Source organism: Haplochromis burtoni, unplaced genomic scaffold, assembly GCF_018398535.1.
Source record: "Haplochromis burtoni strain Fernald_Lab_line unplaced genomic scaffold, NCSU_Asbu1 Contig_100, whole genome shotgun sequence".
NCBI lineage: Eukaryota > Metazoa > Chordata > Actinopteri > Cichliformes > Cichlidae > Haplochromis > Haplochromis burtoni.
This window is the reverse complement of record NW_024582461.1, coordinates 1057237-1074037: the sequence shown is the minus strand read 5'-3', so window position 1 is coordinate 1074037 and position 16801 is coordinate 1057237. Positions and strand designations below refer to the sequence as shown.

The window sequence follows — 16801 nt, the reverse complement described above, 5'->3', positions numbered from 1 at the left end:
AGTCAGATTGCAAATGGAACAAAAGACACATGATCTTGATTAGTTGGAAGATGGTAAATGGTCTGTATTTGTATAGCGCTTTTCTTGGTCCTAAGGACCCCAACGCGCTTTACACTATACACAATCATCCACACACACATTCACACACTGGTGATGGCAAGCTACAATGTAGCCACAGCCACCCTGGGGCGCACTGACAGAGGCGAGGCTGCCGGACACTGGCGCCTCTGTCTTGCCCAAGGACACAACGACCGAGACTGTCGGAGCCGGGGCTCGAACCTTCCGATTACAAGATGAACGCCCAACTCTTGAGCCACGATTGCCAAGATACACGATACAACACAAACATGCTTCAAGCTTGGTTCTTTTATCTCTCTTGTTTAGATTGTGGAAATATTTTAGGTAAAGTGACACAAAATTAATGTATTCATATCCAGATGATTCAAGAATTTAGAAAAGTAAAGATGTAAATCCCAACAGACTGTGCTGTCCCTGATATAATATCATAGTTTGAGCTCTCAAACATTCAAGCCTATTACTAGGCTGTCTTCAGAAGTGTTTTCAGTATGTTGCTGTCGGTCTACTTATCTGCAAATTTTACAACTTCATTGAGTATTTGTACTGCGTGGTTAGCTCTTCATACTACCATTTCCACTCCAATAGATCTTTACAGCAGAATCAGGTCTGCTATTAAAGTAAAAACTTTCACTCATTTGAAAAGTAACAGAGTAGGTGGGAAAGCCAATGCAGACGTTTTCTGGTGCTACTATGATTGATGTGTAAGCAGCATGGTTTTTTTCCAGATATTTTTAGAACAGTGTCAACCACATCTGTATTTACTTACTTATGGTTATAAGGCTGTTACGAAGAAAGAAGTGCCTGCATGGCAGGAAGCATATCGTACTATGTATCAACACTGGCAAACAGAAGAGAACGTGTGTTATTATAAAATATAGAGCTTTAATTTATTAGTCAGCAACAATGATAAGGAAGAAAAGGTAATAATTTTTTTACAAGTCATTACAATAACACCAACTGTGCATACATAACTTTACCTCAAAGTCTGCAAATCATTTGCTTTTCTAATTTTTTTGACAGCAAAAGAGAGAGAGCAAGAGAGAGAGAGAGAGAGAGAGAGAGAGAGAGAGAGAGAGAGAATAAAAATCACAATCTTGCCTTCAAGCCTTTCCCACCATAAAAAGGTGTGACCACATCCATAGCATTTCCATATTCCCACAACAAGAAAGACATTCACTGACATCCACAGCAATGTAGAATTTTAGACAAATACCACATACATACACTGTACACGTCATGCACAATGAAAAGCCACCTTCTAAAGATTTTGGGAAAGATTTCTCTTCAGGTTTGGTGGCAATCAGCTTTGCTAGTGTTTGTATTTGTGACACCTTGTAGAATTTAATCACTTCCATGCTTTTATATAACGTCTGTGGCGGAACTGTACTGGCAAACATCTTTGTTGGTAAGTAGTGGATACATTAAGCACACCCCTAATCAGAAACATTACTCTCCAAAGCTCTGAACATCAGCCCAGTTTTTGTAGACTGATTACATTTTACATATTCCCCCTGTTGAGAACTGATATTTAGCATAGAAATGTCAGGAATGGATTAAGAGAACTAAAAAGAAATTGTTAAGCCTACAAACTGAATGCTTTGCCTTATATGAATACACTATGTAAAATGCCACAGATATTGGGGAAGTATTTAATATTTTTGAAATGACCAATTCGACAACAGAAGGTGCTTTGTTCATTTTATAATCACAAACTGTTACAAACTCACACATAGCTGCCTGCTGGAATATCTTTTCCCAAAGAGAGAAAAGAGAAGGCAATGTTATGTTATCAGCTTTTGTGTCATTAAAAGACCCCCTCCCCCTTCCCCCCAAAAAAGAAAACAGCTTATCACAAAGATCACGTTAAGGATACGACACTGAGATGTGATATTCACATATAAACAAAACAAACACTTGGCAGCAACCGATTCTGGAAGAAGATGAGTAACAGCTCTACTTGAGGCCCGACTGGACCACATCGTGAAAGGAAAGACGTTCTACCTGCCACAGAGGGCTCTTCATTCACATATAACTGTGCGTCCGTGACATCACAGCTGCAGTCTCTGGGCATTTCCATTATCCGTGCATGTCCTGTGAAATGCCATTTTTATTGTTTTTTCTGTCAACAGCTTGTAGTTCGCAGTAAAAAAACAAAACAAACAAACTGTCCAATATACAGTACATAGATCTGGTGAAGAAGTTCAGAGAGTTACGAGACATTCGCGGACATCCCGACTCCTCTTTCAGCTTAGACACTGAATACTGCCAGCAGTCAAAGGATCCAACATGGTCTTCACTTAGCAGTTTCTGAATACATGTCCATCAGTTCTTGTCCATGTATGGATACTCCCAATGTCTGGGTTTAGTGTCGCTGTTTCTTAAAAACACCAAACATAAAGATATTCTCAACAAAATAACACATCTTAATAAACAATAACACTAATAATAATAATATAATAACCACAATATTTGCACAGATTGATCTATTCACAAAAACAGGGTTGCTAGATAGGTACAAATAATTACTTTTTACAACCTACAATAAATATTGTGTATTTCCCCCTCCCCCCCGATCCCCGACAGTTACATAGAAACTGTTTGATGCTGTTGCGTTGTGTTTCTGCAGTTTCTGTCTTGTCTTTGATGAGAATTTGATTTTTCTATCTGACTGGAGTCATTCCCCTAAATGGAGGGTTGCAATGTTTAGGAGGTTGTGTGTAAAGGTAGACAGGGGGTTGTTTGAATACGATGTACATCAAGCTTCTCATGTCTCAGCTGGAGTTGTCTGCTCTTCATGATGCCGGCGGTTACGAGGTTTCTTCTGTTCTTTCAGCTCTTTCAGGCTTTTGCCTTTGTTGTTCCCGAAGCTGCTGTCTCCCAGTTGCCAGTAATCCTGGCAGTACTGGTTGATCAGCCCCATCTCTGGTTGGCTGAGGATGGTTAGCAGGTCCTTATACTGACTGGCACTTGGAGTCCAGGCACTGGACTGAAGCTGAGGAAGAGCCGGGCTGCCTGTCTCCACCAAAATGTTGTTGACTGTGCGACTAGAAAGGACCACCAGTTGCAGTTTCACAATAGTGTGCTTGAAGTTTTTCTCTGTGGACGTACACTGGTAGATGCCGCCGTCAGAGGACTGTAGAGAGCGGATCAGAAGTCCCTGATCTGTTTTCAGCATGCGACCCTCTGAGCGAATCTGGGACGAACAGAAGGCCAGTAAAGATTTTAAGTTTTAAAAAAGATAAACAGAAAAAAAGATCATAGAAGGTTTAATATAAGAGCTGTACTCACCTCTTTCCTCCGGTCACTGTTTTCCTTCTGCACATGCCACTTGAGAGACATATGAGGAGACCTGGCCTGGCACTCCAAGAATGTAGTGCTTCCTTCCACCCCGTACTGAACTGTCTCCAGAGGGTTCTTATTGGCTACAAAACAACACATGATGTACAGTTGCAATTTTATTTGTGAGATAGCTCCCGAGTGAAAAAATGCTGGTGTCTAAATGCTATAGTCTTAGTACAACGCGACACTCACTGCTATAACCTCTGCACTGGCGGATAGGATTTCCATACTTCACATCTTGCCGACGACTCCGCCTAGAGGGGTCAAATCAACAGCCACAGATATAAAATTTAACCGAAACACACTTGAAAAATAAGAAATCTGCATAAATACTCCAACTGCAGAGGTGGGAAGTAATGAAGTGCAAATACTTTGTTGCTGCACTTCGTCTGCTTCATTTATATATTCCCTGTCTACACAATCCTGACCCTCACCTCTTCTGTGAGGCAGAATATCTGGAGCAGGATTTGCCGTCCCAGGCACAGTACGGGTCCCTGGCGAGACAGCAGTCAGCGCAGACCTCCCCGTACACATCGCATCGATGGAGAGCCAAGTGGGTCACACCCAGGACTGATCCGACATACAACTGTTGCTGTTAAAAGAAAAACAAATACAAATTAGAAATTAAAACAGGAACATATTTTCAAGCAAAGGCCATTTATTTTACAATTCTGGACATCGCTAATGCTTCAAGGAAGAATTATAGATTTATATTTAAAGAATGAATAATTGATTGAAGCTACTTGCACTGAGTTTCTAAGCCATCATCCTCAAAGTGACATAAGAAGGCTCCGGGTTAGGCTATACTCTAACCTAACCTAGAGTCCTGTGTCTGTTTTCAGTATAAGCTGCACCAAATTACACAAAATTTATAGTTGGATATCAGGTCTTGGTTGTGTACTACAATGTTTTGTATTTAATCATGCATTTTTTTCCTTAGATTGTGTATTTTCATATTGAATTTGACGACTGTGTTCTCTGTCTGATTGCTGTTAGCTGAACTGTTTGGTCTGAATCAAATTACACTAACTTACCCTTTTTGATGAAATCTTCATAGTAGTGATTGGAGTGGGAACCTGAAGTGACATAATTAAAAAACATGTGAATGCTGGATTTGTTATTCTGTATCACAGATAACAAACATGGTATATAAATGTAGAGTAGGGCAAAAAGAGGATTAGTAGCAAAGTGACTAAGGCTGCAAGACTGACCTTGAACACCTCCACTTCCTCTAACACCAGCTCCTCGGTCTGCAAGTCATCTCTTGGCAGGACAATCACTTTCTGGACTGTACCTCGATCTGAAAGAGTGGGAAGAAGTAACTTTGGCTGAGCTCTGTTGATTTATTTGGCTATTAATACCTTGACCTTGGTTTCTTCATTGTTATTCTAAAATATCTGCAACAGAGAACTGGTTTTTGGAAAGCCACACTATGACTCATTAATGTTTAAGAGACAGATTGTTTCAACATGCGTGTGCAGGTTTGCACACGCAGTGCCCAGCTAAAGCCAAGGCCACAGAATTTAACAGTGCACAATGATAGACGTGTAAGATTACTGTGCAATCATCACACAATGCCCAGTTTTGTTCTTAAAACACTTACCTGTGCCCAAGAATAGCACCTCATAGCTCCCATCGGCAGCTGTCACTTGGTCAACAGCAATTGTGGTGAACTCGTAGTCCACATTGGTTCTGACCACCAGGGGGCGCTTGTGCACTGGGTATACGGCGTTGTACATAGTGGGGTGGTTTCTCATGAAGTTGATAACCTCATCTGGGTAATCCTTTGTGGATTTCAGGTTGGGGGTAAAAGTGCCTCCAGGACACTAGTAAGAAACCAAAAATTTCTGTTGAGCAATTTACTTGTTTATCTTATTCATGGTTCTAGTAACATATATATTATATGTTTTAACTCACAGTGCCAGGTCGAGGGTAGGGGATTTTCCCAGTGTATGGCACCCACTGATAGTTGGGGCCTTCCTTGTGGGCAAATGGCCCATTAAAGACCATACGGATGTCAGCCATAGAGTACACACACACTGCCGAGCCTTTAAACACAGATCTGGAGGAGGGCAGGAGGAAAAGAAAAGAAAAGGTGAACACATAAAGACAGCAGCTCGAGGATTCAGATTTTCTCACTCCCTGGGATAATTAGTGCGATAGCTCTCCGTGGCTGGTAGAATCTACTTCCTTCCCACGTACTCGCATACTTACAGGAACACACTGAAACATTATGACGCACAAACACACACTCAAACTGACTCAAGTAGAGTCAAGCTGTCTGACACACTGACATACAAACACCCACATACTGCAGAGAATCGCCAGAGTACAGGCTCTTGCCGCTGTGTGGTGGGTGTACTATGTTTGTAACTTCTGTCATGGGCCCCTGTCATTAGCACCACATGTGTTTTTATCAGCTGGGTTTAAACATGCCTGATGCCTAAAGAGAAGATGGAAACAATAACAGTATTTGTTTCTCAAATACATTAATCAGGACATGTTTATTATGACTCTGCGCGCACCTCCTCCTGCTTTGTGTGCCGTCAGAATCTCAGTTTACACGTCTGGTTGGTTGACTTGAATTTTAATGCTGTGTGCTGAATGACAACCTGCTATCAAACCTGACCTCTGAGGAACTTATAGGCTCAGTCAGCCTCCCAGAGGAACGCTACTCCCTCTGGGCTCAACATTCACTTTCTGTCTCGTCTTTGCATCCTGAATGTGACGGCCCACACAAATGCAACGCCGCATTTCAACATCAGACAGAGCAGACACCTTCGGGCTCAGCGGAAAGGAATAAAAACCACAGGAGGGAACCAAAACACACTTTCTATCCAAAACTGCATCAAAGTTAGAGAGTTTGAAAAAGCCATGCTTACCCTGAAACTGAGAAGACGCCATAGATGACAGGATTCTTTGTGTCTTGAGTTGGCTGGATATACACGTCTCCTACAAGATAATGAAAAGATTTATAGCAATTAGTCAGAGTCATAAACCATAACAGGCAGTGCATGACGAAGTACTTGGATCCCTAAGTCGATTGCAACAGTTAAATGATATCACATTAGTACATATTCTGCAGGTTTGCTGGCAAAAATACATGAAAAGTAGACAGAACTACTATGCACAAAATGGCCATGTAATGAGTGCAAATGCACAACGTTACTCCTGTGATACTCCTCCCTACTCTGACCTGTTTAAATCTGAAAAAAATAAAACTGTTAAAATGAACCTAACTAACCCAAAGTAATAGTACTTGTGACACTGAGACTTTTTCTTCCTTCGCTGTGAGCTCATCATGAATTGCGGTTACGAGAGTCTCAATGAGATCCTGAATCTAAACTCTTCCAAAGCTGAAACTACAGTTCCTCGGCCTCAGCAGGGAATATATGTGAAAAAGAGATCTCGGGTGAAACATGGCTTTAATAGGAGCCATATGGATCCAGTGACTGTGGGACTGAGGCAGTTTTGAGCCCTACATATCCTCTGATGGTTTCATTAGAGAAAAGTGCAAGGAAAAACAATAAGAAGGAAAACTGAAATACATTTAATGTAGACAGGTAGAGCAGAAAAACACCCAGTTCCATTTCATGGTTTTTCATCAATGGAAAAGAAGAAACAAGTTCTCAAATCACTTGTTTGAAAAGGCCTTGGACAAAAAAATACCCTATAGTCAAAAGTCTTTAGAAAATACCAATTTCAGTGAATAGCCATGAAATCCTAGCCTCTCTTTTTATAACCCATGGTTATCTGAAAAGCTGAAAACAAGCAACAATAAGAGTGTGGATCGGCCTGCTCAGATTTCTCGCCCAAATATCAACTGACTGAAAGTAAGAAGCAGCATGTTAAAGAGCGAAAGGAAAGTTATGCATGTGGAACTGAAGGTGAAATGTAATAACACACGCTTTAATCTCTGTACCCTCGACTTTACTCAGCGTGCATTGGATAAACAAGAAGAAGCTTAAATCCACATGGCTTGCATAAAAACATCATTCCTGACTCTGCAGAGCTCCTTAATAAACAAACTCCCTTTTGATCAGGAGTTTGAAATCTTTTCAAACATAAAAAAAAACCTCCTTACATGCCAAGGTATGAAAATGACAGGTAATGGCCCCTCGCTTAAGCAAAAAATTAACTTTTGGCAAACACTGCAGAAATTCATAACCCGTCCGACGCCAGTTTGACAGACCTCCTGGCTATAGAACAAGCGCAGTAAAAAAGAGAAAAGTCATAAATCGGCGACGAACTGGAACAAGTTGCATAATTCGAACTTTTGTTTCTGATGTGTCAGATCAGACAGAGTCTCTGAGGCGCTGTCAGCATCACATTAGCAGAGAAACATCTTTAATTGCTGTAAGCGCAGAAAGAACACAAAGGGCTGGGCTAAATAAGGTGCTGTGCAGTAAAAATAAAAGTGCAGGTGAATTATGCACTCAGTAAACAGTCACTGTGTGGAAGAAAAACTGTCAAATAAAGACAGATTGTATATTATTATCTCCCTAATACCCACTCTGAAAGATGTGCACCTAAAATGTGTTCTTAAAATGTCCAGTCGAAATGATTGTGGCGGAAATTTAAAAACAATCCTCTCCCCCAAAAATACATGAAGAGTGAGGATGTTTTATGGAGTTCAGTGACTAAAAACATAACTAGATTTAACTGAAGAAAACAAAAAAAAAAGAATATTTCTCTCAATAATAACATTTTGGAAAAAGGCAATAAAACCTTATAGGTCACAAATTAATTCTCATTTTTGTCTGGCAGACATTTTTCACCGCTCTTGTGTCTGTGTGCCTCTTTCTCTCTGCTTTTATATTCCTCCTCTCCCTCCTCTCGGCAAAACACTGAAAGCTTTCTCTTCTGTTAGCCTCACCATCTGAATCTACTCCACTCTCTCCCCCGAGTCCTCATACAACCACTCCGATGCCTCTGCTGGGCTCCATCAGGACCAGCAGGACTGGAGACAGAATACATTTTTACCAGACTGTCTGTGGTTGTGGGAAGAGCGACCACAGAGCTGTGGGATGTTACATTGCACCTCAGGACTCAGAATGACCTCATCACGAGTGCTCATCTGCACCGAGGCTACAACTGACAGTGGATGGACCACTAAAAGTACAGCAACACTGACAAAAGAGTGCTTTTCTGTCACAGACACTGAGTGCTCTTAACACACAACTAACATCTGCAAAGCCTCATCACTGCACAAGATTAGGCCTACTATAGATTCAGCTCATACCTGCACCGTCGCTTGATGAAATGTTTAATACTACTGTCAAAATTCACTGTGGACTGGCTTAGATGTTGAACTCAGGCAAAGTACAAATATAATCAGTTGAAAAGGTGTACAAATCAGGGTTTTGAAAGACTCAGGCATGAAGAAGGCTGTTTTGTCGGTGGTGCTTTATGTTGTTGAACGCAAGCCTGCACACTTTACACATCAAGGCCGTTATCTGAGTTGTAATTGGTTACAGAAAACGCACCCTCTGGTGTTTAAAGTTTGAAGCCAATGCTACGTTCCAAAAACTGGTGTTCCTAAAAGGGTAAGCTAATCAGATAATCAATCCCTATAGACCCCCATGTCAAATTGCACAACTTTAAGACATAAATAAACATATTCTACTCCTAAATGTTTTGGCATTTTCCCTTATCACAACTGCAGGGAAAGCTGTATAACTGAGTTAAGACTGTTGTTTTGTTTGTTCAGCATTGTACTAAAAGACACTTTAAAGAGTTGGTTATTCAGGCCTTTCTGTAAATTCATTTTAAGTACTGTATCAGGTAATATTAGTAATAATAATCTTACTATAATGATCATAACGTATGAGCATATCTGATTAATCGATTTCCATGAAACTTTATAAACTATCTAGGGTACCAGGGTTATCAACATCTGTCTAGGTATTTAGGACCCTTACAAATTATATACATTATGTGTAGCAGCTAATCCTAAAACGCATGGCACATTACATGTACATTATGTGTATGTGTACATTTTGCTTAACTTTTTAGTGCAGTGGCACTTTGCAGGTCACTGGGATGTGTTGCGATGCATATCTGTAAATAAGTGTTCCACAAACATGATGTTAATAGTGCCTGTAATTTATAATAATAATAAATATATGTATTTATTGTTCATTTTTTCCATGTTTATGAACAGGAATTTTTGTCATCTAATGATAGATTCTAAATTAACATACATAAGCTAAGTGAACAAACAGTCTGTAGTAGTTTGTATCTGCTTAATAATAATATTGGATAGGTGCAAATTTGGACTATCAGAACTTCTTGTTTCACCTGCGGCACTCACAAGGCAATTCAGACTGAATGTGAACATGGGATAAAGGTGATTATAGAATTTGTTTTGTACTGTCGTGAAATATGTTTTGCATTACTGTGAAAATAAGTTCCCAGCAAGCAGAAGCTAGTCAGTGTAGTAAAATAAAATGTAAGTGCTGCTCATTCCACCTGTCATTACAATGTTAAGGATACTACAAATCCCTCCTTAATCCCGTCAGTCATGTGAGGCTGTGATGATCCACAATGTGCTGGACTGATTCCTGCTGCTCATTACTTTGATTACTCTGCATGTGTGTCTATGTGGTTCCTTTTTCTAAAAACAAGGCTGTGAGACACTGATGGTGCTTGAAAGCAGGCTGATTACATTCTGACATTATGGACATTACCTTTTTTAGGATGACACCTACTTTACAGGAGGTTCAAAGGAATATACATGTCAAGATTAACATGTACGAGTCAGTGATACCTTAATCTAAAGCTGCAGCTTCTCAGGGATTCTTCCTGCTATTGCAGCACGTAAGAAGAGATGTGCTAAATGCTGCTGGATGTGTCCCCGGACTATAGTACAGTAAGCTGCTGGCCCACACGCACCGCACCAAATGCCGAGTACATGTGGATTAACATCATGGAGAAAGTATGCAAAGCAAATGTGAAGAGAACTCTACAAATGATGAAGTTGTTGATACGGAATCTGTCAACAACAAGTCCATCTGCAGGGCCTTGTTTTGAATAGTCGCGGTTACGCAGCCATTTAAGAATTCTCACTTTCCATCTGCCAGGGTTTCTGTGAGGTCAGCGATGCATTCATTATGTGCTTTACATTAACTCCTACCAAATGCACTATACGGTCCCTGACTTGCGTTAACTGAGCTGTAAAATGCAACATGCGACACATTTTGAAAGAAAATGGTTCATTTCTCTTTTAAATATGCAAACTTAAATTTTAGGTTTAGAGTGACTACCGGTGACGAGATGCGGTGTTCAAAATCCAGAGATGAAAGGGAGCATCAGAGAAGCTCTAAAAGGGTCAGGGATCCTGGGAAATAATTCAACTTACTTAGTTCATCAAAGTGTGTCTCAATGCCATCAGCTCCGGGCACTGAGCAGATGAGACGAGCCTTTAGAAATGTGCTCCACTTGTTCACCAGACAGCAGTGTCCACCATCATCGTTCTGAAAAGCAGAGACACGCGGGAGTCATTCTCACACTGCTCCAAAAATTACTCAACGGGATGAGCTTGAGCAATATCTGACCAACAGCTGTTTGGAACAACTGGTCTGTATAAATAAAGACATAGCTTTATGTTTTAGCTTGGCCAGTCTTCACAAGGCGGTCAGAAAACCTTTGCTACTGAGGCAAAGAACTGGGATGATACATGAAATCAGTGCATTTCACAGTCAGAATGATTTGTGGGTTAGAAGAATAAAATTTAATGTTCGTTTTTATCTACTAACATTTACAAGGAAAAAAAAGTTTCCAATTTTCTTGTGTGCTTTAAATGTTTCAATTAATATCGTCCAGAAACTTGACTTGACTTTAATCTTTTTGGAGGATATATACTTTATCAAACCTCTAAAAAAAATCAAGACTGTTAACACAAGATGTGAGAAAAACACAGCAACTTTTTATAGAAAAAATAACCAAACACTGTGAGACTGTAAGGATGCTGAAAGTAGCATTTAGCTCTAAGCCTCCTAGAACAGCTAGACTGTCTTGTTTTTTCATCTCTTTTGAATTACACACTTAAGGGATGCAGCTTGCAAACACAGAACCCTTCAGATGCATTTTTCTGAAGTCTACGTGCAGATGCTTTGAAAGTTTTGAACACAGCTCAATTGTTTGTGTGTCTACAACACTACAATGCTAATTAAACACAGGCTTTGCAAAGATGTCTCTGTATGCCTACAGACGTGGATTAAAGTCAACCCTGCTCTTCAAACCTTTCACCCTGAGGAAAAGAAATAAAGGATCTCAGACTTGGCCTTTGAGGCAAATGACAAATACTTTGCTAAGCATCACTCTGTTGTACATAGTAATTATTAGTCAGAAAACAGTTTCTGATGATCATGGGGGACTTCCTTTATGGGCCTCAAACTGCCAGCAGAGCATAACTAACCATTACGGAGACACATAAGCATTAAATTTGATGACTGGTGTGATAACTCACCAGGCAGATCCGCCCTATCCTGGACTGCGTCATGGGACTCTGGCCCATCTCAGATGCTTTCTCGCGGAAGAAGAAGTAGAGTTTATCGTCATTCTTTTCAGCACTGTCTGGAATGAGGTGTGCATGAACAAATGTGGGATCTGTAGACAAAAAAGGAAAGAAAATTTTCAATACAAGTCTTGGAAAATACATTATGTGTGCAGGCAACATATTTAAAACCTCTTTACAGCCACAAAAGTGTTTTTCAAAATGTCATGATGTCACACTAAAAGTAGCCTCCCATTAAACATTTTGTGAAATCACGTGCAGATTTTTGAGTTGTGGCCAAATGTGCCATGTGAGGTCACAGAGACCTTTGACCACCAAATCAAATCAGTTCCTTCGGTCCTCGTGAACCTTTGTGCCAAATGTCAAAAAGCTTCCTAATAGCATTCAAGAGAAAAGAAGAGGGACATCCTGAACGCACACAAAATTGCCTCTGACCATGGCTGTATGTTGACTTTGTATTCTTTAGTTTACACGTGTACCTGACCATTGTTTTAAGATAAACAAGGAAAGCTGTCAATTATCAAGAAAAATACTTGAGACCTTGAAAATCTTGTTTCATTCAACAGCTTAACCCTTCGAAATAAAATGCTTTTATTTATTTATTTTTATTAATACTATTATGGGCAAAATAACAGCAGCCTAAAGACTAAACAGCACTTTGACACTCTAAACTTGTCCCTTTATTTCTTCCTAGTAACAATGCTCAATATGGCATCACAGTGTGCTCCCGCTGGCTGATTCACTGGGTCAACACTGGACACGCAACACAGAGTGCCCCTCCCCACTGTGACAGACCAGGGTCCCAAATGAGGACAAACCAAACCAAGCGGAGGGGGGATAACCAGGAACCATGTAATGGGGGAGGGGGGATATCTGTGACATCTCACATGGCTGATTAGCAGGACTCAGGTGTCCTGATTCAGTGAACCACTGCCAGGGGATTGTTGTCAGGGCAACAGGGTCAGAGGAAAATCTGGGAGCCTGCAGGATTCAGGGGGGGGGGGGATGCTGTGACTGATTTGGCCATATCAAATGAAAGCTCTCGAACAGCATTTATGTCACTGAGCCAATCATAGTTCATTCACAAAGCAAAGGCTACTCTGAGTCATTATTGACTTGCGCTAATTTTCTCCTGCAACTACACTATTGACCCTGTTGTCAGACTCTGCTGCAGGCATGCAGTGAACAGTTAGTGTAGTGAATGGCATGCTTTGAGTCAATTGATCATTCAGTCAACTGAAACTGACTGGAAAGGGAACATTCTCAATTTGACTATCAGCAGGATGGTATTTAACCCCAAGGCTTAACTTGGTAACCTAAAACATTACAGTAATGATCTTAAGAAACTGAGGAGTAAATAAAAACTGGTCTACAGCAAAATGAGTCAAGGAAAATCCTGGATGCAGAACAAGCTGTGAGTTGAGACATTACCATTTAACCATCTGGAGTTGTACTGATCAGTCCTCATGGCTGTCTGTTTCCCCAGTGTACGGAAGATCGCCGAGTCTGTTCCCATGAAATCAATGTACACTCCTGCATACAGCTCTCCATCTGTCAATCACAGATGAAATGCCAAGGTGAAGTCATGATGGATGAAAACATTTTCACGTTATACAGAACATGCTATCTACCATGCCAGAACTTCATTAAAAAGTGACGCCATCCCTCTAGATTTCCCCAGCATCTGACTGATGGCATGCACGGCAGATGTGGCCATTCAAAGGCAGGAATTTTAACTCAGGACAGTGCCCAATTAAAACATGTTCAGTCTGATTAAACTCAGCTCACAGGTGTCTGTGTCACGTTTCAGACAAAAATGCTATTCTCATAATTACTGTACTTGTGCTTATTGGGCTAATCAGTGAAATTTGAAAGAACAGCTGCAATTAGAAAGTCAACTTCACATCAGACAGATTCATGGCGTATAGGCCAGTCAGATTTGACATGTAAACAGAAACTTTCTGTGCAGCATCTAGAAAAAAAAAGCAGAAACTTGGAGCATTCATTTGCTTTCTATACTGTGAACCTTATGAGGAGTGAAGTGGAGGCATAGCTTGTGAAACAGTAGTGTAAAAAAAACCCACCTAAATCCTAAACCAGGGAAATTCCACCTTCCTGTTGTGTCAGTGCGGTATGCCTCTGCCCTGCCAACTATGTGAGACGACATTTAGATGATTTTTTTGGTGTTACAGTTTTGCTTGGGTCAGCTGTAACTGAGCTGACATGGCACAGCAAAAGAGAGAGAGACGCTCTCCGCCTTTGTCCTTCACGCATACGTATGCACGCTTGAGCACATGCAGACACAGAGGGCAGAAGGTCGCTGACCTGGAGCCATGTCTAACCACCTGTAAGCAGCTGGTAACAAAAGACCACCTACTGACATGAGAGCGCACACGTCCATCTGACCAGCTAAATGACCACGTATCTGCAGACCTGCTTAGACTTGAAACAGCTGACTGACTAATGACTGAGATGGTTATCAGTAAATAAATTTACTTGTCTACATGTGATCGTTTATCGACTTTCTCCATCTTGTGTGAATGTAAAATCAGTGTTTAGTTTTGAAATACTAGTTAATTTAAACACAATTTAAAGAAAAAAACCCAAAAGCTCTCTTTATTTGCCCTTTTTTGTTTTTAAATGAACAATTAACTAATTAAAAGAGTTTATCATCACATCATGCACAACCGTCAAGTCTCCTTAAAATTCAGTAACACAGCGCTGCAGTGTCAAAGTGATCACCAGCAGTCCCATTCAGCAATACAAACCAAACACAAACTGCAGATCTTTTATGTCTTTCACGCCTGCACACGTCGTTGGAAGGAAAAACAAAAGCTGATACTTACTGATCAAAGCCGAGACGCTGTTCAGCTTAGGGTCATAGGGACATTTTCCTTTCCCAGAATCCACTTTACCAGGTTCAAGGCGGAAAATGTATTCCTGTAATGGTAAAAGGTGAAGAAAAACATTAACCACATGGTAACAGATTTATTATGTTTAAGGAACTTTTTTTTGTTTGCGTGCGTGTGTGTGTGTGTGTGTGTGTTTGGGTGGGGAGGGGGGGCAGTTTGGCTATATCATTTACTTTACAAGACTTACAAGTTTTAAAAAGGCAATGCCGTCATCAAACTAATGTGATCAGTTGGTTAAGTTGGTAATAATGATTAAGTGTGAGTGGTGACCCTATAGGCAGCTTACATGGCTCTGCTAATGGGAACAAATAGTGCACAAAAGCGGTTATCAGTCGATGGCGAGGTGGAGGCAAACGCTGACAGCAGTTCAAAACTCATCCACCATGCTTCTCATGTTAGTGGCTCAAACAAGAATTCATTATTCCACAGTGCAAGAGGACATGTTGGAACATCTGTGTCAACACTGGGTACATGTCTACACGGAGGTCATTCAGGCACTTCAAAGCTCACTGATGATGTCTGACAGGTAGGAAATATGTAAGGCAAAAAAGATGTAAAGCTGTGTTTGTAACCTGAGCTTGGATATTGTTTTTTAGTAACAAGATACAGTATGACTCATAAATATGTGTGTGGTGATGAAAACACTACCATTTGCGTAAATCAATGAAGATGACAACCGTGGTTTGGGTCAACGATTTTGTGCATTTGTCTGAAAACTTTAGTGAAAGGGGGAACTTTTTTCCCCCACATATTTTGTTTGTGTACATTTGCTGCTTAATACTGGAGATAAAGGTCTGAAAAAAAATACTAGTCATTAACAGGATGCAGAACTTTTTTGTTCTTTCACAGTTCAGTTTTGAAAGCAGAGTTGATTGGAGGCTCAGTAGTTCAGCAAGCTGCCTCGATAACCCAAGATATTTAAAAGAAGAAATTTATTTATAGTTATGCTTTCCCCCTATTATTTCCCCCAACTCTAATAAAAAAAGTACTCCAGGTGGGCATAAAACTCTACAAAACTTTCAGCCCACCTTCGCCTCCAAAGGCTGTGATGTAGCGCTGTAGTCTGCTGCTCGACTTGTTCTCCCTCCAGATTGGGATGCCTGTTGGTAGTGGAACCCCTAAAAACAGAGACATGGCACAATGGCCATCTCATTACCGACGTACAACATCCCAGATTAAAGTCAACTGATGCCGACCATGACATAAAAAGAAGAGTAAATATGTCAGAGCAAAAGGGATTGGACAAAAGAAGTCGAATAAAAAAAAGTAGTTCTTAAAGATGGAAATACAAATGTGAGTGGGTCAAAGTGGAGGTCAAAGGTGATCGAAGAGAGCCTGATGAGTGGCATTGATCATTTGATACCCATGTGCGATTAGACTCAGAGACATGCAAACGCAGCTGTAAAGCATGCAGGTTATACAGAACACATTAAATCGCAAACAACATATACACTGAATATAATTACATCAACATATGAGAAAATACGTGTAGGCATGTTCACAGTGTAACTGTTATTAGCAACCAAACTAAATGTTCACGTTTTTTACACTTTTTGATGTGGAGCTCATCAGCCTGCAGAGAAAGCTTTGAAGCCGCCTCGAAAAGGCATAAAAGCTGATGCAGTTAAAGGAAAACGTTTGCAGTTACGGGACAAAGTTTGGGCATGAACTGGGGATTAAAAAATGTGTGAAGCCCTTTGTATAAGACGGGGACGAATTTCTGAACAACTGGTTTTTGTTTACATCTACTGTTACTGAGAAAAATCTTTACAGTGTGAAGTAACATAGCGTTTGGGCCTTAGGGGAGAAACTGAATGACAAGAGACAGACTGACCTTTACATTGAAATCTGAACCCTCCATTTGAACAGTGAGACTAAACAGGCAGAGCGGTGAATGCAAGTGTGTCGACTATAACTGGGTAGGCAGCTGCCGAAGCTCTGCGTGGCCATCGAG

At 40.6% G+C, this 16801-nt stretch overlaps 1 protein-coding gene across 1 annotated transcript in view; it reads right to left on the bottom strand.

Moving 5' to 3' along the window:
* Window positions 1-936: 936 nt before the first annotated feature.
* sema3fa (sema domain, immunoglobulin domain (Ig), short basic domain, secreted, (semaphorin) 3Fa) overlaps window positions 937-16801 on the bottom strand; it is a 46213-nt gene continuing 30348 nt past the window's right edge. Inside the window, exons 6-19 of the mRNA XM_014335211.2 lie at window positions 15876-15965; window positions 14782-14875; window positions 13367-13486; window positions 11888-12027; window positions 10778-10892; window positions 6300-6369; window positions 5335-5479; window positions 5021-5243; window positions 4629-4717; window positions 4452-4493; window positions 3852-4009; window positions 3610-3671; window positions 3367-3500; window positions 937-3271 (exon numbers count right to left, since the gene is read on the bottom strand). Coding sequence (XP_014190697.1) covers window positions 2843-3271; window positions 3367-3500; window positions 3610-3671; window positions 3852-4009; window positions 4452-4493; window positions 4629-4717; window positions 5021-5243; window positions 5335-5479; window positions 6300-6369; window positions 10778-10892; window positions 11888-12027; window positions 13367-13486; window positions 14782-14875; window positions 15876-15965 — 1911 coding nt within the window. The 3' untranslated portion in view covers window positions 937-2842. The remainder of the gene's footprint in view (window positions 3272-3366; window positions 3501-3609; window positions 3672-3851; window positions 4010-4451; window positions 4494-4628; window positions 4718-5020; window positions 5244-5334; window positions 5480-6299; window positions 6370-10777; window positions 10893-11887; window positions 12028-13366; window positions 13487-14781; window positions 14876-15875; window positions 15966-16801) is intronic.